Below are 21,309 nucleotides of genomic sequence, written 5' to 3'. Positions count from 1 at the left end.
AAAGAGTTAGAAAAACCTGAAAAAGGGGAACCTGGGGAAGTATACAAAGCCCTGAAGGGAAATACAAAGAGCCAGAGGTTACTGGAGTGAGTGGCTACAAGAGGCAGAGCTGCTTTTCTCCAAGAGCAGAAGCCGTTTGCATAGGCAGTAGATCCCGAGAGGAGCCACATGGGACAAGGGGGATGTATAAAGTTCCAGCATCTTAAAAAGAAGGGAAAAGCCCAAATTCCCTGGGTTTGAGCCCACTGGAATGGGGCAGGTTCAAGACTTGATTCCTATGCTTCCATAGCGGCCACCTCCATCCAACCAGAGCACTTCAGATGTGGGGTGGTGGATCTGAGCTGGTTTGGTGCCTGCAGACTGTGTTAGTCACACAGAGCATCATGGTGACATGGTCAAGGTCAGCTTTTAAGTGGGTTTTCTGGTTTTCTCTCCTTTTTGATACATCTTTTGCATTGCCAGCTTAAAGAAGAAGCCACTTCCCAAGGGGCATCACTGGGAAACACTTCCCAAGCCCCTTGGTTTACTGCCCACCCTGCAAATAAGACAAAGGAAAGAAACCAAAGTGTTTCCAAAGGAATCCCATAGTGAAGAGCTCCAGAATCCTGATGACAGGACCCAAAGATGAGGAAGAGGAAGACTCACACCAACACCTCCTGCTCCTCCTTGCAGGGATGCCAGCAGATCCACACACCAGCATGGGAGGAGATGGCTGGGATGGAATGGCACAGAAACCAAAGGGAACCTGAATGGGTTTGGGGTTAAAAGGGATGTTTAAACAGATTTGTACCCAGGAAGAGCAAAGCTACAGCTATCTGTGAAACACTGTATGTACTTGTCTATGTGTTACAGGTAAGGCTGCAAGTTCAGGACCTCAGAGACCCCCATATTTACAGGATAAATGACAATAAATACACATAATGAGAGGTCAAAGTCAGGGTAAGGAACCAACAACCTTGCTCCAGGACCCCCCAACCACTGGAAAAGCAGCATCCAGGGGTCCAGTTGTCCTGTTCTGGGGTGTTTATGTCCCTTTAGCTATGGGAGGAGGGATTTACAAGAAGCTAACATGGAAAATGAGGGGTTTAAGATGCTTCAGTGTGACCCTTCCGCTCTGTGAGTGCTTAAAGAGGAGGGTGACCCCTTCTCCCTGCCCCAAAGCAACAAGTCCCACTTAACTGCTTCAATCCTAAGGAGCAGCAGCCCATGGTGCTCACGTGGCCTCATGGAGCCCAACAGAGGACTTTAGGGAAGACCTGTGTCTCCAAACCCCAGTGTGCACCCAAAGCAACAGATCAGGAGCTGCTGGAGACTCCCAGTAAAGGGAATTCTGCAAGGAACTGAGGAGCAGAGAGAGGAATAAAGCCACAAACCCAGGATGTGACTGAAATCAGGGAGTCAATGAAGCTACTGCAGGTGCCAGGATTGAGGCTCCCACCACACTCCATCAAACCCTGGCACTGAGTGGCTCCAGTCCTTCAAGACCATTTGCTTTACTGGGGTTTACTGTACAAGACACTGGGTACTTCCATCACCGGATGGAACCAGGCTTTCCACTAAGGGCCACCAGACCTGCAGGAACATCCTCCATCCCACTGGGCTCACCTATCCCACCACAGGGGGAAAATAGCACCGTGAGTCATTTGGCTTTCTGGTAACAGGTTGTCTCCTGTGGCAGAGCCACAGTCACAGGCAGGGCATAGAACTGCTCTGTGGCAAGGGAAGGGTGAGGTCGTCAGCTTTGTCATGTCAAAGAGCACCAGAAGCAAAGAGGGGAAGGGTAAAAACCAGCTCAGGAGCGAGATGCTTCCAATGGTGCTTTGCTGCTGTCATTCAGGTGTAAGTGGGAGAAGGCAAGAGGCCGGTAGGAACAAGGAGAATGCAACCACCTGGAGCAGTCCCAGTCTCTCTGGAGATGCTGGGAGAGAAACCTGGCTCTTAGTTACAGTAAATTAGGTTTATTTGAAACTATACACAGACCCAGTGCAGCTAAAGCTGAAGGGGTTGGCATGGATTCAACAGGAGTCCTGCCTACTCGTGATGCATGTAACTGTGGGAGGAAGAGCAATGGACCCAGGTGGAATCCTGCCCCCATGAACACCTACAGGATGTGAGGAGCAGGATTTCCACCCACCTAGGATCTCCTCCCCTCAGCCTTTCCCAGCTCCTCCTGCACTTTGCCAATGTTTTTGCTATGGTTTGCATATATCTGTGAAAAGGCAGCTGAGCAAAGGGGAAGAACAACAGGTAGAGAATTACCTGTGTCCTCTACAGCAGATGGTGCTTCTGGAAGCACCAATACGCATCGCAGCGCCCGTGGATAACCAAGGCTGGAAGACAGGATGTGAGTATGACACCTGCAGGCCCAAGAAATGTCATCATCTTCCTCTGTTTGATGGTGATTCTTTTGGAAGCTGAGAGTCCAAGAGAAGAATCCATAAGGCTCTGACTTGCCTTTTGATCTATTTGGCTCCATAAACAACAATTAGAACTCAATTCCAGTAGCTTTGCCAAAGGCCTGTATCACCAAGGGCAGCCCTCCAACACATCCATCAACCTGCTTCCACAACACCAGCTGTAATCCCACCGCTGCTGGGATCTCAGCAACAGACAAGGTGTTAAACAGAACAAAGGAAAGGAACAAAGACCCAACCACCATGAGAACAACCTGCTTTGGACACAGCTCTCCCCACGCAGGGTGGCAAGGGAGGGAGGACTCGTGCTTCACCCAGGCTCCACCATGCAGTGCTCACACCCTCACCTCATCACCCCGATGGCTGCAGCCGGGGCTGGTGCTGGAGGGAGAAGGGGGAAGGTGAAGCCAGTGGTGCCACTGGGAATGACCCTGCTAAGAGCATCCGAGCGGGACAAGGACTGGTTTAGAAAACACAAGAGTTATTTTGCACACATGGACGACAACAAGGCTACGTAAGTTTCTTTTCTCCTTCCTTCCCACCCTCCCTCCCCCTACAAACAAGAGAGCGGAACAAAAAACCCAACAAACAAAGGAATCCCTAAGAAATCCAGGTAAAATCCTTGTCGTTCTCCCCAGAGTTGTCCTGCTCCTGCGGAGAGTCGACGTCTTTGTCGTCATCTAAGATCACATCATCCTGTGACATTCCCACGTCATCCTTCCACTTGATGTCATCGTCGTCTCCCATCTCCTCGTCTCCTTCCACTTTGATGTCATCCGGGTCTTCCATGTACTGCCCTTCCCCTGGGTAGCACTCATCTGGAGAGCCTTCTCCCCCGTTGTGGTCCAGGTGAGCGGCTATGCCTCGGCCAGAGCAGTCGGCACACACACCGTGGCGCCGGGAGCCATGCTTTATCCCCACGCTGGCTGCTGACATGAACACCCGGTTGCACACTTTGCACACGTACTTCTTGTCTTTGCTGTGGACCTGGGGAAGCAGGATCATCAGAGAGGTTGGAAAACACCTTTAACATCATCCAGGCCATCCCTAACCCATGGCACTGAGGCCTCGTCTCCATGGGGTGTGAACCCTTGCAGGGATGGTGACTGCAGCCCTATTCCAATGCCTGAGCACCCTGTGGGGCAGGAATTGTTCCTCAGCTCCATCTAAACCTGCCCTGGTGCAGCTTGAGGCCGGTTCCTCTTGTCCCATCCCTCGTTCCTTGGGAGCAGAGCCCAGCCCCTCCTGGCTCCATCCTCCTGCAGGCACTTGGAGGGAGGCATCAGGTCCCCCCTGAGCCTTCCCTTCTCCATCTGACCCCCCCCCCCAGGTCCCTCAGCCCCCCCAGTATCCCCCCCCAAGCACTGGTTCTCTGCAGACCAGAGCAAAGCAACCCACAATCAAACATGTCAATGTGACATTAACTCCACAGTCTCCCTCCTGATCCCACTGCTACCGATAACCAAAGAGCAGGAGCACTGGGAACGCATCCTGTATCTCACAAGAACTGCATCAAGATGCACTTCTAACCTCACTTCTGACTACTGTGGTGAATGGAAAATGGTTTGTCACACATGTTTCTGATCCATAAATCACACTGCATTCCATGTCACACAGGCACACGGAGCTATCACAGGGAACCAGCTAAGTGGGAAAACCTCTGCAGGATACCAGAGATCCCTTCAAGAGTCAAACTCCACTACACAATGACCAAAACTGCATACTTTGAGAAGCACAAAACCACTGAAGCAAAGGTGGAATCTGCTGCTGCCTTCCTTATGTGGAAGGCCAAGAGCCTGCTTAAAATGTTCACGTGCTCCCCTCCCTGAGGAAACAGCCAAGCAGGGCAGTGAGAATACCTGAATTCCATCACAAGGAGTCTCATTGGGTACTTTCATGTATCTATTTTATATATATATAATAAACCACATATAAAATACATATAAAGATTCATTTTACTTCAGTATAGTTCATTTGGAAGGGACCTACAACAATCATCTAATCCAACTGACTACTTCGGGCTGGCCAATATACCTTACATTAGAGACATGTATATTTTCTCTTTACATATATATTCTTTCTATATGAACAGCACACTGGGGCAGCCCAGGAGCTCGCCTCAGTAACTGCCCTATCCCTAATCCACAGGAGACCCTTTGGGAAGTGGTGTAGAAACAAAGAGGGATCCGCTCTGTATCACACTGCCCAGTGCTTTGGGGTTGTCCTGAGCATCACCATCAGTCCCAGAGCCTCTGGGCATGTATCCCCAGTACCTAACCCTTTCCTTAACTCATTTCTTCTTTTCATGCTCACAGCAGCCCATAGGAAAGGTGATCCTGGTTCTATGCATCTGGTGTGGAAAAGTCCTTCCTTTCATCCTAAGCCTGGTGAGGCCAGTTCCCTTCTCCTGCCTCCACATGGGATCACCTGCTCTCACAATTGGATTCTGCATAACCCCGTGCTCATCCACAGCACCCAGCTGAGCTAAAGCTATTTAGAAGAGGACAAACTGACCCATCTTGCCCCCTCAGCCCTCACAACCACAGGCCACTGGCTCAGGCTTTGCACGACACTGGTCCCAACCGTGTTCAAAGCCTGGAAGCTCCTGTGATGTGCTCTGGCCTCAGGCTCTCTGTGCCCTGAGCTAGTCCCCATGATGTGTTCTTCAACAGCATCAAGCACAGTCATTGTATTTCATTTCCTTTTAAAGCCCTACATCTGAGGTTTCTAAAGGCAGTTGGACAGGGCTGGGGTGAGGCATCCAACAGCATCTATAGGTATCCCTCGTTTGAACTGCCAGAAGAATGACTTTCAGGCATCAAACACTGAACAGGGCTACAGAAAGTGGCCACAGGTACAAAAAGGAAATGATAAAAGAGGTACTAAAATGACATGTAACTGAAATACCTGTTAAAAACCTGAGCACCTCTCTCCTCTCTTCCAACCCTGACAGTTTAGTTGGCATATTCGAAGTGAACACATTCCTGGATGCTGCTGAGCACAGAGTAATCTTATTTCCCTTATCACCAACTTAGTGTTAAACACAGGAATGGTGTTTGTCCTTCAGTGTCTGACAATGGCATTAGAAAGACCACATTTGGACTAAACACTGATATTCCAAGGGAGAGAGGGGAACACATTGTGCTGACAACACATGTTGAAGGTCTGGAAAGGAATAAAGGGGAAGTTCTCAGAAGTAACACCACAGCAGCTCTGCACATCAGCCCCTTGTCCACCCCTGTGCAAGGAAGGGGATAACTGCAGTGGGCAGTGCTGCTGCTTGGCAAGCTCTGCATGGAGAGGGGCTTGGGACAAGGGATGTAGGGACAGGCCAAGGGGAATGGCTTGAACCTGCCCAAGAGAGGGGAGACTGAGCTGAGCTCTGAGGCAGAAGCTGTTCCCTGTGAGGGTGCTGAGGCGCTGGCACAGGGTGCCCAGAGAAGCTGTGGCTGCCCCATCCCTGGCAGTGCTCAAGGCCAGGTTGGACACAGGGGCTTGGAGCAGCTGCTCCAGTGGAAGGGGTCCTTGTCCATTGGAGCTGGATGAGCTTTAAGGTCCCTTCCCACCCAAAGCCCTCTGTGGCTCTGTAAGCTGTGTTACTGCTGTTAAACTGCCTTTGCAGGAAGGTACACAAGGGGACGCACACGTCTGCAGGACTGGGATGAGGGAACTACAAGTTCATTGTGGCTTCTTGAGAATTACAGCCAGGGAAACAGGAATTACTCCAAGCACCTCCTCCAGTGTGTTATTCTTTACACTCAACATTTACCAGATACTAGAAATATGATATATATAGTAGAAATATGGGAAAACTGACTTCAATGACCTCAACAAATCAATTCCTAGTCACTGCCTGTCAACACTGATTTATTTTAATACCTCACTGTGTTAGAACCTCACAGCCACCATCCTCAGTATAAAATAGCCCAGATTTTCTCTACAACCTTAATCAGAGGGGCAACAGAACTCACTGGGGTGCATTACTGACATAACTGTATAGAAACTATTTGCTCTTCTACAGTATCTCCTCTATACCAAGCTCTGAGAAAGCACTTTAGGATGGCAAATTAATTCTTACCTAAAAACCCTTAAAGTTTGGCTTAAAATGTTGCTCCTGAAGGAGCTGTGATGTGCAGCCAGCAGCACTACCTGGCTTGGAGCAGCTCTCTTTAGTAAGGTGACAATTCAGCCCTGCCAGACCAGTGTAGCTTTACCTGTAACTCTTCTTGCTGAGTGCTTTAAAGCTTCCTAGACTGTGCTAGGAGAGGATGGGGAAGGTCCCTCTGGATGAAATGACAGCAAAAGACAGCCTTTGAATGGTGGGGAAAGGATGATGGAGAAGCCTTTAGAGGAGCCCCGGAGGGGAAAACACAATACAGACCTCACACGAAGCTCCTTTATCTCATCTTTCATCTTTATCTTATCCTTTATCTTATCTCTAAGTGATAACTGATGCTCCAGCCGAGGCTGTGCTGGGCTCTTACCAACGTGTGTCGCTTCATGTGCTCCCGGCGCGTGAACTTCTTCCCACAGATCTCACAGGGATAGGGCCTCTCTCCCGTGTGGGATCGCATGTGTCTCTTCAGGATGCACTGGTGCATGGCTGAAAAGCTGCAGTAGGGGCACTTGAACTTCTTCCTGATGACCGTGAACTCGTTGACTGCAAGAGAGCAAAGCAGAAGATGCTGATTACAAAAGGACAGTCTTCTCATGTGGTACTTCACTGTTGATGTGGTTCACTGTGAAATCACAATCTTACCCCTCAACCATCTACAGTGGTTTTAATCCTTGTATTATTGCACTTCTGGTACTAAAGAACTTCAAGTACTTTCATCAGAGGAGCTTTGGAACAAACCACCACACAAACATTCACCAACGGTCTGTAACACACTTGCTAAATGGTATCAATGCCAAGTAACTGTGCTTCTGATTGTAGTGAATTATCTGAAGTATAACACTGTTATTTGTGGAGGTAGCAGATAGCTGTGAGCAGCAGACCACAGACAGAACACCCCATAAAGCTCATCCAGTTCCAACCCCTGCCACGGGCAAGGACACCTTCCACTAGAGCAGCTTGCTCCGAGCCCCATCCAACTTCCATCGTGCTTGATGGACCTTGTTCTGCCCCCTTCAATTGAGCTAGGAAAGGGGTAGACCTCAAAGTCTTTCTGACACAGTTGACTCTTTTCTTCATTCCATCTCCATAGGAGCTGCTGAAAGTGGCCCCATGGGATGCCCATGGTACAGACAGCCCAAGGGTCTCATTTGCCAGGGATAACACTGATACTACTAAAAACCAATGCAAGCATTTGGGCCATGGCTGCAACACTGACACCAAGGAGAGCACTAAGCAATAGCTTATTCCCTATCAGTAAAGATCACTCATTGGGATCAAGCAGACTCCTGAAGGGCTGGTTTCAAGGGGCTCCACACTTGCACTGCCTTAGGAACCTCCCAAAGGAGGCACTTTCATGGGGCCTGATGCCCAGAGGAAGCTCTGGCAGACACCTCACCAGCCCTGCTCACACCTATAGCCTTAGGTACAAGACTTACTTACTGGTTTACTCCTCTTTTATATTACAGGAAAAGAATCTGTTGCTTTATCTTCTCCTTTGGATTTGACACCCCCTTGTCTATACAACCAGAGGCAAGGAGCCCACTTTCTTCAGTTCTACAACACAAAGCTATACATGAGAAACACGTTTCCAGTCTCGTCTATCACACTCAGTTATTAGTGACAAGCCACACAAACACAGTCCCCAGGATCCCTACAAACCTCTTACTACAGAGTCTAGACAAGGTAAGGAAACTGGCATGGAGATGCCAACAGCAACCAGATCCTGAGGCTGTGAAGGGAAAGTGCTTTAGAGAAGGGAATAAGAACTAAGCCAAGTGCGGAAACTCCTCCAAAGATCACATGGAGAAGCTGCTTTCATCCTCTCAGCCCTCTCCCATGTTAAGGAATCAGTCCTACAATGCTGAAGCTCAAGCTGCTGATAGCCAGGGTTGTACTGGGAGCACCTGGGAAGCACCACACTTCATTACACCACTTGCACAGTTACTGTAATCCTGGTTTGCATGTAAATATATAGCAAGAGATATAGAAAGAGCTAATCTTTTATAAAAATATCTGATTTTCATGTAATAAAAAGGCATTACAGTAAGAGGACCCTCCAGTGACTGATTCTGTATGCACACCCTAAGTTACATCACATCTGCTGTGTAAAGCCTCTTCTCAGTTTCAGCATCACAGTCTGGCTAAGTTACATGATAGAAACCACAGCCACACTCCAGTGTATCTCTCAGAGAAGGTAATATCAATAAATACACAAGCCTTGAGCCAATTCTCAAGCCCAAATCATTCTGCCTGTTCCCATGTGCAACAGGGGACATGGTTTTATCTGTTCAATGCACAGAAACCCAGACTTTCTATAAAGCTTACAGGGCTGAGCACCCCAGCACTGCCACAGCTCCCCATCTCCAGATGAAACATCTGGCTTGCCTAATGGACACAGCACTTAGACCAGAACTCAGCAGATTGAATTCTATTGTTAAGTCTATGGCTAACAAGCTGAGGTATGTTATTGTTGCAGGGAATACAAGGAAAACACCATTTCTTTTATAAAGCACTTTGAGATCTACTCATAAGAAGTTTGAGGTCGTACACGCAAGCACACAGTATGATCACACCAGTAAAACAGCCAAAGTGCCCATTGCATGGGCTGACCCAAGTCATCTTTGCACACAAATCACACCGTGCCTGCAGTTACACAGTGCCTGGACCCAGCATGTTATCCCCTGCTCAGCTTTGGGGAGTTACTCTCCCATATGACACCTGTGGTAGGTTTATTATGGGAACAATGATCAAGTTGTTTTTCCTGAGTGTCTCATACACACAATAGAAGCTACAGGTCCTCAGGATCCTGTTTGTCCTACACTGTCCCAAAGCCTGAGCCCATGCAGCAGGGCAGAGCCTGGGTAACACTTCCATGTAGCTACTGAGGCTCTTCCGTGTACCCACAGGACAGACAGACACAAGCACCCCAGTGCACAGACATAAGGTGCCTGTTTAAGTCTGTCTTGTCTCGAAACAGCTCGGCACAGTTAGGACACTGCATCTTCTTACAGTGGAAGTGGATGGTCTTCTCGTGCCGATCCATGTTGGATTTCAGAGTGAAGGTGGCAGGGCACTGGGAGCACTGGAAGCGGGAGAGCGGATTGGGAAGCACTCTGTCAGTGAGGCCCGGCCGGGGGCAGTCAACCAAGTCCAATGGGAAAAGCATGGAGAAGGCATGCTCATGGATGTGCTCCTTCAGCTCTTCAGCATGCTGGAAAACCCTCCTGCAGAAACCACAGGTCAGCCTCTTGGCCAGGCTGGGATCCTGGGAGAGGCCATCAGTGGTTCCATCCATGTCTTCGGATCTGGAGAAACTCGTATCTAGAACAGGAACAGAGGGACATGAACAGATGAGCATCCTCTGGGGTGAAACAACCACAGGTTTAAAACTCATTTCTCTCTCTGCTCACCTGAATCAGAGTTATCAAACTGCCAAAGGGCTAAAAGTCCATCATAAGCGGCCTGCAAATGGAAAGCATCCTGGAGTTAAGGCAAGCATTTACAAGGACTCATCTCTGTGTCAGGGCTCAGAGCCCCATCTTACCTCGGCCTTCACCCCTTCTTCAAGGGAGGCTCATCTCTTCTGGCCACCAATCTGCCTTTACAGGCTCTCACTCTCAAAGCAGCCGAGTTAATGGGTTGTATTTGGCAAGATTTGGTGTTTTGAAGAGAGTAATCGACATGCCCTTTTGGGGCCTGGGTAAGTACTCACTTCCCAGCCTCACCAAGCACCCTTAGCTCTCACTGTAGCCAATGGACAGAAAATCTCTAGCAGATACAACAGAAAGGGCAAGTTTTCCCTTAGCCCTACACAGCTACTTCTTCTTCCCCCATAGAAAACAAACACCTTCTGCATAACTCCCTTTATGCAGTGCTTTCTGATCCAAATGCTCAATAAAAGGTGATGTTTAGGTTTCCTGCAGCATTTGCAGTGTGCCAGCGTGTGGCAGATGGCAGCTCTCTATGGGGCAGAGGTGTGATGCAGCCTGGGTGGATGGGCAAGTGGCCGTTCTGAGCAGAGATGACTGCAAAGGGAAATCTGTGTTTCCATCCGTTTCTTTACTGGAATTAAAGCATCATTCCAATATACAAAGACTAAGAAACACCATAGGAAGCTATGAGTTTGATGTCGGAGTGTAATACAGAAGCCAAGCTGCTTCTATCCCAATTTAGGTAGTTAGAAGAAATCTAAGTGCAAAACACAAGGTGGGCAGTGGATAGCTGTGGTCTCAGCTATCTTTATGCCATTACTATGTTCTTGCATGCTATGCTTCACAACCAGAAGGACTGACAATAAAAAGGCCATGTATCCTTCAAACCATCCAGGTTTGTGAATGCAAGTTCTGCTGAGGAAAGGCACAAAGGCTAAAATTAGGACAGCACCAGCCTTGACCTCCACAGACTTCCTAGGTTTAAAATACCCTGTCTTCAAAACCAGAACACAGCTAACAGACCAAAGTATGAGACAGGTTTTCCCAAGCATTCCTATATCCCTAAACCAGGACACCCAAACCCACCAGAATGTGATGAAACAGATACCTTTACACTTCAATGTGTTGGCATTCCCCCCCCCCCCAGCACCCATCTCACCTGTGTGGAGGAAGGCACCTCTCCTTTTGCCCCGGTCTCTGGTGACATGCCACCAGAGGAGCAGGCCTCGGGGGGGCTCTGAGTGGCAAGGTGTGATGAAGGCAGCGGGGGAGATGGGGCTTCCACTTTGCCATCACTTTCGCCCCTTGGACGATTCAAGTTGGTGCCAGGCCCTGGGGAACACAGGAAACGAATCTCACCCACGTGCACCAGCACCAGGCTTTACACCAGGCCTCCAAAGGGTGGCTTCCATCAGTGGCAGGAAGGGATGCAGCAGGACACTGATGCCAGAGGCTTTGCTGTGTTCAAACCAGCCTCCCTACCCTAATACCTGGTGTGTGTGGTGCTGTCACACCATGTGGCACTGTCACTAAGAGGGTCCATAGGGAGAAAGCAGCACCAACAGCCAGAGCAGTCACACTGCTGAAAGACACCTCTGGGAGAAGCATCATTTCACACCCATTTCAACATACACAGAGACTGGATTCTACTATTGACTTGCTTGAAACTTGATGGCAAAGCTCCAGATCTGACCGCAGTGTATTTATGATATAGTGTCAATCCTTGATCTCAAAGTGCTTTACAAAAGATGGGGGAAGTATTGCTTTCATTCTCTGGTGACCAAGCATGGAAGTGCAGATACCTGTACAAAACCATTCAATGATACCTGATGGTCAATCAGATTCCAACAAACCTATTATAGATTAAAAAGGAAAACATCATTTGTGTGCCTGAAACAGAAGCTGTTGCAACAGTCAATCTGTAGCACCGGTCAAATGGTAAATGCCACTCCACAAACTGCCCTGCTAATGCACAACACATCTAAGCACAAGTAAGGAGCATGTAATCGAGAGCAGCAGACGTTCCAGACTGTTAAACATACTTTAACAACCCCCTTGACTGAACACTGCAACAACATATTGAGCAGGTCATTACTTCTGAAAGGCAAGCAGGCAGAATGAGGAGCAGATATGGCATCAAAGGAAATAAATGCCTATTTAAAGCATTCGATGCCCTAAAGGCTGTTTTATTTCTCACACAAAGGAGCCTGATTGAGACCTTTACGGATATAAACCCCACACTTTAATGCAGCTACAAATAACATGTCCAAGTTTATTCTAGGGCCAAGTACAATACACTGTGATCTGGGGCACAACAAAGGTTTCTGAACACCAGTGATCCCAAACCCAACTTTGTATTGGGTCCCAGAGGAAACTGTGCTCTCGTGCCACAGGCTGGATGTTTGATGTACCTTCCTCTGCTTTGATCACAGATGGGGATCTCACACAACGTGGTTCACTCTGTCCAAGGGAACAATACTGCACTGGTCCGTGCTGGTGCTGCTCATCTGGGGCTCTTGCAGTTTAAAGCCAGGACAACAAAACCCTAAACCCCCATAAATTCCAGGCAGGAAAACCATGAATTCATCAGTAATTCCCATTACAAACTGTGACCCCAGGTCCACAGCAGAATTCCTGCCTAGACATCCACATATCCCTGGTTTTCCCCCTGAACATCCCAAACTGATTCCAACCTCCCTGTTTACATTGAAGCTACACACTTGAGAGTACAGAGAACTTCAGAGGCATCTCTGTGTTGCACTTCATCCTACCAAGGGTGCTTTTATACAGGTCCCTAGGAAACTACACACATGTGAAAGCTAAAGGAGGAACAACAAACTCCATCACCCACCATGAGCCACAAAGATGTACAACACAACAAAGCACAAAGCTGAGTTTTAAACCAACAGTTAAGGTTTATTTGGTTTCAACAACTGCAGGTAACACAAGAGGAAAAACCCACATAAATGACCCCCACGTTGTACATGAGAAGGCAAACAGCACCTGGATTCATGTTCTGTCCCATTCTAATACTGGGAGAAACCTTCTTCCCCTCCTACATTTGGATTGAAATGGATTTTAGTGACAAGTGTTTTAACTTCTCAATCAGGAATCAGCTCTGCATACAGATGATGCCTTGGTTTAACAATATTCCTATGAACATGGAGAGGAAACTGAGGGAAAGAGAACAACACAGGTTATCATAGTGCTTAAAATCACATCCATTCTCCCATAAAGCTTCATGTACCATGTACAAAACTTCCATGCCAAACTGAACCCCTTCAACTCCCTCGTGGGGCTGTTGACCACTGGGTAAAACGCATTCCTCCAACAGGCAGTGCCAGTGGAAGTGGTTGCTTTCAATGAACCACTGCCTAAAAATACCCTATTAGCCGGTTTGCCCAAAGAAAAGGGCTCTGTGTGCCATGGAATCACTTGGCCAGAGAGCTTCATAGGAATTGCTTCTATAAACAGTTGCAGTTGCAAGAGGGTAAACAGGAAAAGCCAAACTTAGACACATAGAAAAGTAGGCAATGTGCTATTCTGGAAACATGGGAGAGTCGCCCTTCAGGGGAGCCCAGCACCCCCAAAGGAGAACAAGGACATGGACTGAGCAGCTTGGTTGCTAATGAATATTAAAAGTCTCATTCTCTTGATTATACTTGGCAATAGCAGCTAAAAAGAGTCAATTAAAGCCTTTGAGACTTTAGTAGCTGTGGTGTAACCATCCGGAACAATGCTACCAAAGTTCAGCACCGCAAGTGAAGTAAGACACGTGTTATGAAGCCAAGGAAACCAGCATGGGATAACCTGCTTTTATAGACAGAGCATGACAACTGAACCTCTTAGACTGGCTTATCTGAAAGATCCCCACAGTAAGGAATGGTTCCCAAGACAACCTCAGTGTTACCCATGAGTAACTTCCATGGTCTTTTATGCTGCAAACCCCACATGTTCTTTAGGTTTCCAGCAAGCACATGAACAACATCAGTCTTGACCATACACCGTGAACACCACAATTCTCAGAGCTGCAGGTTGTCTATGACTGTGTTACCCAAATAACAAGCTACTTAAATCTTCCCTCCATGTTTTACATGAGTTTGAACTGCTTTCCTTTAGAAATGCTGCACTTAGGTTTGACCCCATCACAGTCATACACCAGCCCTCACACACCCCAGGCTTTGTTTTCCATCAGGAGCATGTTAAGTAACTTCACACCTCAAACGATCATTACAGCATACAATGAATTAGGAAAGAAGCACACAGGGCAAAGGGAAAACTTTGGGGTTTCCCCTTTTAACTCCTCCAACAGTGTGAATTATGCAGAAGGAAAACTGGAAACTCCCAACACATGCAGTGACCTGGAGAGTGAGATCCCCTTTGGACACAGCTCATCCCACTTTAACCATGTATAATAAACACACTCTTCAGCTTTGTCCACTTCCAGTAAGTGTTTCCTCCAGAGAAGACAAAGAAACCCAAGCACTGCTCCTCGAGTCAGTCACTGCAGTGCTTCACGAGCACACACAAGGACACTCCAGTGACAGCAGTTCAGGTTAAAACCAGGTTTAAACTCAAAAGAGATTGATCGCTTCGAATTCCTGAAACGAGTGTTTGCTTTTCCATGTGAAAACTGGATTGAAAAAGCAATAAAACCTTTTCCTTGCCCTGTGCTCCTGCCTACTCCCCCCACCTTTTTTCTTCTTAAATAGAACCCAGGACTTACAATGACTCAACATCCTCAAATTGTGTTTGAAGTAGGATGTGAAAAACACCTACAAAGCCAGCACCAACCCAGACTGTGCTTTTAGATCTCCAGAACCTTCTTACCCCTCACTTTATACACTGAGGATTCTCATTAGACTTGATGTCCTATTGTATTCATACCAACCACTTAAAAAAGAGTCTTAGAGCAGAATGTCTTTTATAAGTGGTTAAAATGTATTAATAACTGGGTTTGAACAAGATGAATGCAAAGTATGTCCCTTAACTCCATCCTTCTGTAAAAATCCTTGTACCAGCCCCATCCATAGAATCCTAGAATCATAGAATAGTTAGGGTTGGAAAGGACCTTAAGATCACCCAGTTCCAACCCCCCTGCCATGGGCAGGGAGCTACAGAGCAAGTGACCTGTCTTGTGTTTGCCTCATGCAATTCACTTTGCTCCCATAGAGATGAGATCACTGGAGCTGAGCTGATGAAGCTGAAGTCATAGTAAGAGGATGGGAACACAGGCACCTCAGACACAGGCCGGAAGGACCTCCTGAGTCACTGCACCCATCAATGATCTATCATTCACCTCCTCTTCTGAAGGTGCCAAGCTTTATCTTAAGCCCTGTTGGTCTCCTGCCATCACCACTCCTGTTCCCAAACTCCACTTCTCTGGATGGGCAATCTCTAATTTCCAGCCCAAATGTGACTGTCTTCTACTCATTTGTCTTTATGCCAAGTGGTGCTTCAGCTTCTAAGTAAGTGAAAGAAGGATGATGGATAGAGACAGTCCTGTTATCAACGTTTATCATGACAGATGACAGCACTGATCTCACCTGTCACAAGACAGAGCTGAACCCACAGTGTATAAATCACCCTCCTGAGCTCCCCCTGTCCCACTGCACACAAGCCAGAGGCTGAACTGCTCCACAGGGTCTTTGCTGCTGCACTGCAACAAAGGGATTTTCATCCCAGGAGCCTTGTTTGAACCATCTAAATCTGACTTAATTGGAGATCATCCACTAAGAAAATGACAGTGGAAGGAAGACGAACACTGCAGCACTTGGGCTGCACAATAAGGTACAATAACTTCATCTTTTCTCTCTAAACTTAGAATTAGTTTTACTGTTCAGACTGAGAAGTGTCAAGAGATACTAAGACTGACATTACCTGCTGCAGTTATTTCCCTTTATCACGCAGCTCAAGCCACCAGTTGACCACTTGGATGGGGCTTGGAGCAGCTGCTCCAGTGGAAGGGGTCCCAGGGGTCGGAGCTGGAGGAGCTTTAAGGCCCCTTCCAACCAAACCAGTCTGGGATTCATTCTGTGAATCTATAACCATTAAAAACTACCTATCTTTTGCCACAGTGGACAGTAAAAGCAAAATAAGTGAACTTTTCATTCTATTTAATGGGTTAATTTTGTCAGTATAGATTAAAATAGACCCTTTCTGTTGGAACCTCAGATGCAGTACTTGGAGAGCCACTGCCTGCTCTATTTTATGCCCTATCTTCTGTGAGCATGATTAAAATACAGCATTAATAGTTTTCCTTTCTTTGTGCACTAGAGAATCCAACTACTTTGATTGCAATGAACACAAAAGCATGCTGAAAAATCAGCTGCCCACCCCTAACATACACATCAGCTGTCTCCAACACATCACCAGGAGAAAACCCATTCATTTCCATGTGCAAGTGTAACAACACAATCAATACCTGCTCCTTGGAGAGAGGTCTAAAACTAACCAGGAAGAAGTAAAGATCCTTTGATGTACAAACCCACAACTACAGACCCAGGAGCAACAGGCAAGATTTCAGCATCAGTCAGTTTGGATTCAAACCCTCTGAAGCTCCTTCTACCATAAGGACTCAAACACTTTGTGTTCTCTTTGTAAGTACCATTGTGCAAATGAGTAAACCAGAGGTCTGAGGACACTACACACACACTAACTACTTTCTTCCACGGCGTCAGCAGTTACCATCGAAGCTGGATCAACACCAGACACAGTTTTCACCTTATGGAAAGCGGGATTAAGCAGGACATAAAACTGGATCTAAACACACGATCTGGTGCCCTGTGCAGTTACCATCGAAGCTGGATCAACACCAGACACAGTCTTCACCTTATGGAAAGCAGGATTAAGCAGGACATAAACCTGGATCTAAACACACGATCCGGTGCCCTGTGTTTTCCTCTCACAAACCCCTTCACTTCAGGTGTCAATCAGCAAGAAGAAGAGAAACACAGACTTACGAGAGAGCGAGTGGGTGCCTTTGGGCAGGTACTCGAAGAGCAGGGAGCTGTCCTCGCCCAGCATGTCGGCTTTGAGGGACAGGAGGCTGTTCTTGCTCATGAGAGCCGCCCGCAGGTTGGCCACGGTGGCAGCCTGCAGCACATCCTCCTTGTCCGGGGTCAGTGGCTGTGGGATGTAGGTGCTCTCGCTGGGGAGGAGGGTGTCCTCCATGCTGCTGTAGGGCTCCGAGCGCTCTGCTCTGCTCTCTGAGCTGCTGGGCTCTGGCACCTCAGCACCTGTGTGGGGAGAGAGGATGTGAGACAGGGAGAAGGATTCCTGAGATGGGGAACAACGCAAGCTTCAGGGCTGGGAAGGGAAGGGAGAGGTGAGTGAGCTCCCCAGGAGTTGAAACTGCACAAAACCTTGGTTACTCACTTAAAATTATGATTTCAGGATATCTGCTAGTGCTGACATTACATTCATGTGTTAAATCACAGCATCCCAGGATGGTTTGGGATGGAAGGGACCTTAAAGCTCCTCCAGTTCCAACCCTTCCACTGGAGCAGCTGCTCCAAGCCCCTGTGTCCAACCTGGCCTTGAGCACTGCCAGGGATGGGGCAGCCACAGCTCCTCTGGGCACCCTGTGCCAGCGCCTCAGCACCCTCACAGGGAACAGCTTCTGCCTCAGAGCTCAGCTCAGTCTCCCCTCGGGCAGGTTCAAGCCATTCCCCTTGGCCTGTCCCTACATCCCTTGTCCCAAGCCCCTCTCCAGGTTAGTTAAAGACCCCCTCCATGAAGCTGTACTGCAGCACCAGCACCTCTCACTGTTCACTCTTCCCATGTCCTTTAAAAACCAAAACGCCTCAAAGCAAACAGTAAGGAAAAGCCAATCATTAGCTGGGTCCTCCTACACCCTGGAGATGGAATACCCCATACTGGGGGCTGCAAGCACAGCAGCAGCTATGTGAGCTATCAGAGATGGCTTCTCTTTAAAGCAAACCATTTCTCCTCCTCCATCTGTGTCTTGCTTCCTTAATCTCCCATCACCAGTCTTCATACATATCAGCTAAGCAGAGGGATTCAGTTGTTTTGACTTCTTACGTATTTTGCCATCCCTCTGAGTGAGCAGCTGACAGGTCTATAATACACCTTTTTCTAGATGATAATGAAGTTTGGTTTAAAAACTGCTGCTTCTGCATAAAGGGAAACGAGGAGACTTCAAAAACCATACAGAAGGTGGCAGAGAAAGCCAATTCTAACCCATTGGAGTGATAATGGAACAGCTTTACCCATCACAGGCATGATGATACCTCTGCTCCTCACAGCCTCCGTGGCAAACCCCTGCACTGAGCTGGGCCAGGAAGGGTGTCTGTCAACAGGCGGTGCTGCCAAAGGAGCAGGAGGCAGTAAATCACCTTGTGTTTCCTCCCTGCCAGCTCCAGATGCTGATTGACACTTGCCAGACCATAGCTGCCTGCTGCACATACACACTAATTGCTAAAACACATGCGGATTAATTGCAACCACAACGAGACAGTAAATGCTCCTCAACAGGCGAGAGCAGTGACAGGCAGTGAAATAGAGGCTGGAGCTTCCAGTATTTATAGCTGATGGAACCCAATCAAACTCACATTAAGGCCAAATAAATACTCAGTCACGTAAGGACTGAAATCCTCACAGTGCATCAAAAACCCCAAACTCATGAGTTCCTCTTCTCGGTGCCTCCGAAACCACTTTGTGCTCTTCCCCAGCACACAGCTCCTTTCACCCGGATTTAGGGAAGAAGTCTATGAATCAACAGCTCCCATCACTTCCCACTAATCCAAACTGTTTACTACAGCGCTGCAGCCCGATGTAAACCCGTAGTAAATGAGCTTCTCTTTTGCCATTACTCACGTGGAGGCCTCCGAGCTCCATCTGAGCCATCCACAGCTCATTCCTCATCCCGCTGACACGGTCCCAGTGACTGCCCAGGCTCCAGCCCTGCTCACAGGGAATCCTGCTCGGAGCAGGGAGCTGAGCAGGGATTAAGGCTGCTCTGAACCACTGAGCTCATTAGTCTCTTTAGCAAAGAATTACTGTGCTCTATTACAGCAGCTGACTTTCCCAAACAGCAGCTTTAGGGAAGCTTTGTTGGCTTCTTGGCTTCAGTGTTTTACTGTTTTTCTTTAGTTTCTGATAAAACACAAGGCTGATTTTTCACAATGTTGGCAACAGTTTTTCCACACATCTCAAACTCCAAAAGTGATGATAAACCAGTAAAGTTCTTATCTACACATGAAAGCCTAATGTAAAAGGAACAGAGGAAATCTGATTGCAATCCCAGCCTGGTTTGGGTTGGAAGGGACCTTAAAGCTCATCCAGCTCCAATGCGCAGGGACCCTTCCACTGGAGCAGCTGCTCCAAGCCCCTGTGTCCAACCTGGCCTTGAGCACTGCCAGGGATGGGGCAGCCACAGCTTCTCTGGGCACCCTGTGCCAGCGCCTCAGCACCCTCACAGGGAACAGCTTCTGCCTAAGAGCTCAGCTCAATCTCCCCTCGGGCAGGCTCAAGCCATTCCTATGGCTTCCTATGGACTTGCTCCAACAGCTCCAGATCCCTTTGGTGTCAGAGGCTGCACCATTTAAGCCTTGAGGGGCTTCAGGAGAATGACCACCACCATCCCACGGCTCCACCAGCATCCTCTCACCCCAGCATCAGTATCACTGTCAACTAAACCAGCCATAGCCTCCATCTGCCTGCATTTGTGGACACTTGCCAAAGCTTGGGGTGACAGCAAGATCCTACAACTCTCTGGGGCTAATTAAAGAAACACTGGATAATCTTCTATCCTCCTCTTCTGTATAAAGCACACTTGACAGTCATAAATAGCAGAACCCCCAGCTAAGTCCACCAAATACTTCCCCTCCCACAGCCAAACATGAAGCAGGGCTGGCACATCATGCTGCTCGGTTTAACACATGGAGGAAGAAACCACATCAAACCCCACAGCACAAGTTGTTTCTTTACATAAATATCTATGTGAGGCTTTGGCCAAAGGCCTGTAGGGACAGGACAAGGGGTTTGGAGCAACCTCCTCCAGTGGAAGGTGTCCCTGACTGTGGCAGGGGTTGGAGGTGGAAGAGCTTTAAGGTCCCTTTCAACACAAACCATTCTGGGATTCTATGAGCATCACCACTACTCCCACCTCAAGTCTTCATTCCTGCATCCTCCTCTGCTCCTCGCTCAGCTGGACCATGACTATGTGTGTAGTTGTGAGGTGAACTCCAGACAGGAACTAATACGTTATAAATAAACTGGTTTATTAAGAGAAGGTTATATTTAAACCCCAAGCAGTTCCCACTCCGGATCACTCCATGGCTGCACAGACATTCACACCGGAACAAGTGGAGGAGAGTGTGGGGGGACAGTTCAGTCCCAAGGGAAGGTGGGAGCCACTTCAAACTCTGCTTTCCATCCAAGGACACTGGCAAACCATGACCTGAGCTGAACCCATCAGCAAAAACCTCAGGTGAAACCAAAGCCTTCATCTGCTGAGGTGGTTCTGCCTATGTGTGTCAAGTACCTATAGAGCTCTGCCTGAGTCGGCTTCAGCTGTCATCTCAAGGATGATGTTTCTGGTGGAAGATGAGGAAGATTTGGCTTCATCTCCTCCTGTGCAACAGACAGTGAAGTTTTAAACTTGCAGATAGAAAAGGACAAAAAACTTTCATTTCTTAGTGTTTATTTCTTGGGAATAAAAGAGAAAAAGGAGCACTCAGGCTGGTAGGAAATGACAAGCTCTGAGCAGCTGCTAAATATATCCTTGCTGCTTCTATTGCAGATCCCCCCTTCCCTTCTAATAGAAACCCTTCTAAAGTGTTTCCCTGTTAAGCAAAGGCAGTGCTCTCCCACGCTGTCATGTTTACACACAGAAGCGATGCCAGGAGCTGCATTGGGTTTGATCAGCACTGGTTTACAAACATCGCAGTCTACACGTGGATACAATAAACGTGCTCAGCATCAACAATCAGCTCCAGTTCCACAAGGCAGGAAAGCATCAGGCAAAGAGATGTATTTAACCACAACAGGTAATGATCATTAAATGCTGCCTGGAGGACTTCAGGCTGTTCCCTGTGAGGGTGCTGAGGCACAGGGTGCCCAGAGCAGCTGTGGCTGCCCCATCCCTGGCAGTGCTCAAGGCCAGGTTGGACACAGGGGCTTGGAGCAGCTGCTCCAGTGGAAGGGGTCCCTGCCCATTGGAACTGGATGAGCTTTAAGGTCCCTTCAACCCAATCCAGGCTGGGATTCCATTGTATATTCATCATACCCGTTTGACCAGCATGTTCCATTCTCCTCAACACCCCATCTTCAACCTCTCTCTTTCCTGTGCTATTTGTTTTTGTAGCCCTGAATCAAACTCTGC

The 21,309-nt window shown here is 48.0% G+C and overlaps 1 protein-coding gene across 4 annotated transcripts in view; it reads right to left on the bottom strand.

Annotated features, from left to right (window-relative positions):
- Positions 1 to 939: 939 nt before the first annotated feature.
- The window catches only part of ZBTB46 (zinc finger and BTB domain containing 46), a 43,637-nt gene continuing 23,267 nt past the window's right edge, over positions 940 to 21,309 (bottom strand). For 3 of the 4 annotated variants that reach the window (XM_034066770.1, XM_034066772.1, XM_034066771.1), the window contains 6 exons: positions 16,925 to 17,200; positions 11,122 to 11,294; positions 9,942 to 9,993; positions 9,541 to 9,852; positions 6,899 to 7,074; positions 940 to 3,401 (listed from right to left, as the gene is read on the bottom strand). In XM_034066770.1, the coding sequence (XP_033922661.1) occupies positions 3,015 to 3,401; positions 6,899 to 7,074; positions 9,541 to 9,852; positions 9,942 to 9,993; positions 11,122 to 11,294; positions 16,925 to 17,200 (1,376 nt within the window). In that variant the 3' untranslated portion in view covers positions 940 to 3,014. The remainder of the gene's footprint in view (positions 3,402 to 6,898; positions 7,075 to 9,540; positions 9,853 to 9,941; positions 9,994 to 11,121; positions 11,295 to 16,924; positions 17,201 to 21,309) is intronic. The other variant, XM_034066773.1, reaches the window with a different exon arrangement.

Source organism: Melopsittacus undulatus, chromosome 10, assembly GCF_012275295.1.
Source record: "Melopsittacus undulatus isolate bMelUnd1 chromosome 10, bMelUnd1.mat.Z, whole genome shotgun sequence".
Taxonomy (NCBI): Eukaryota; Metazoa; Chordata; class Aves; order Psittaciformes; family Psittaculidae; genus Melopsittacus; species Melopsittacus undulatus.
Note: the sequence above shows the minus strand (reverse complement) of the source record. Positions and strands in the feature narration are given on the sequence as shown.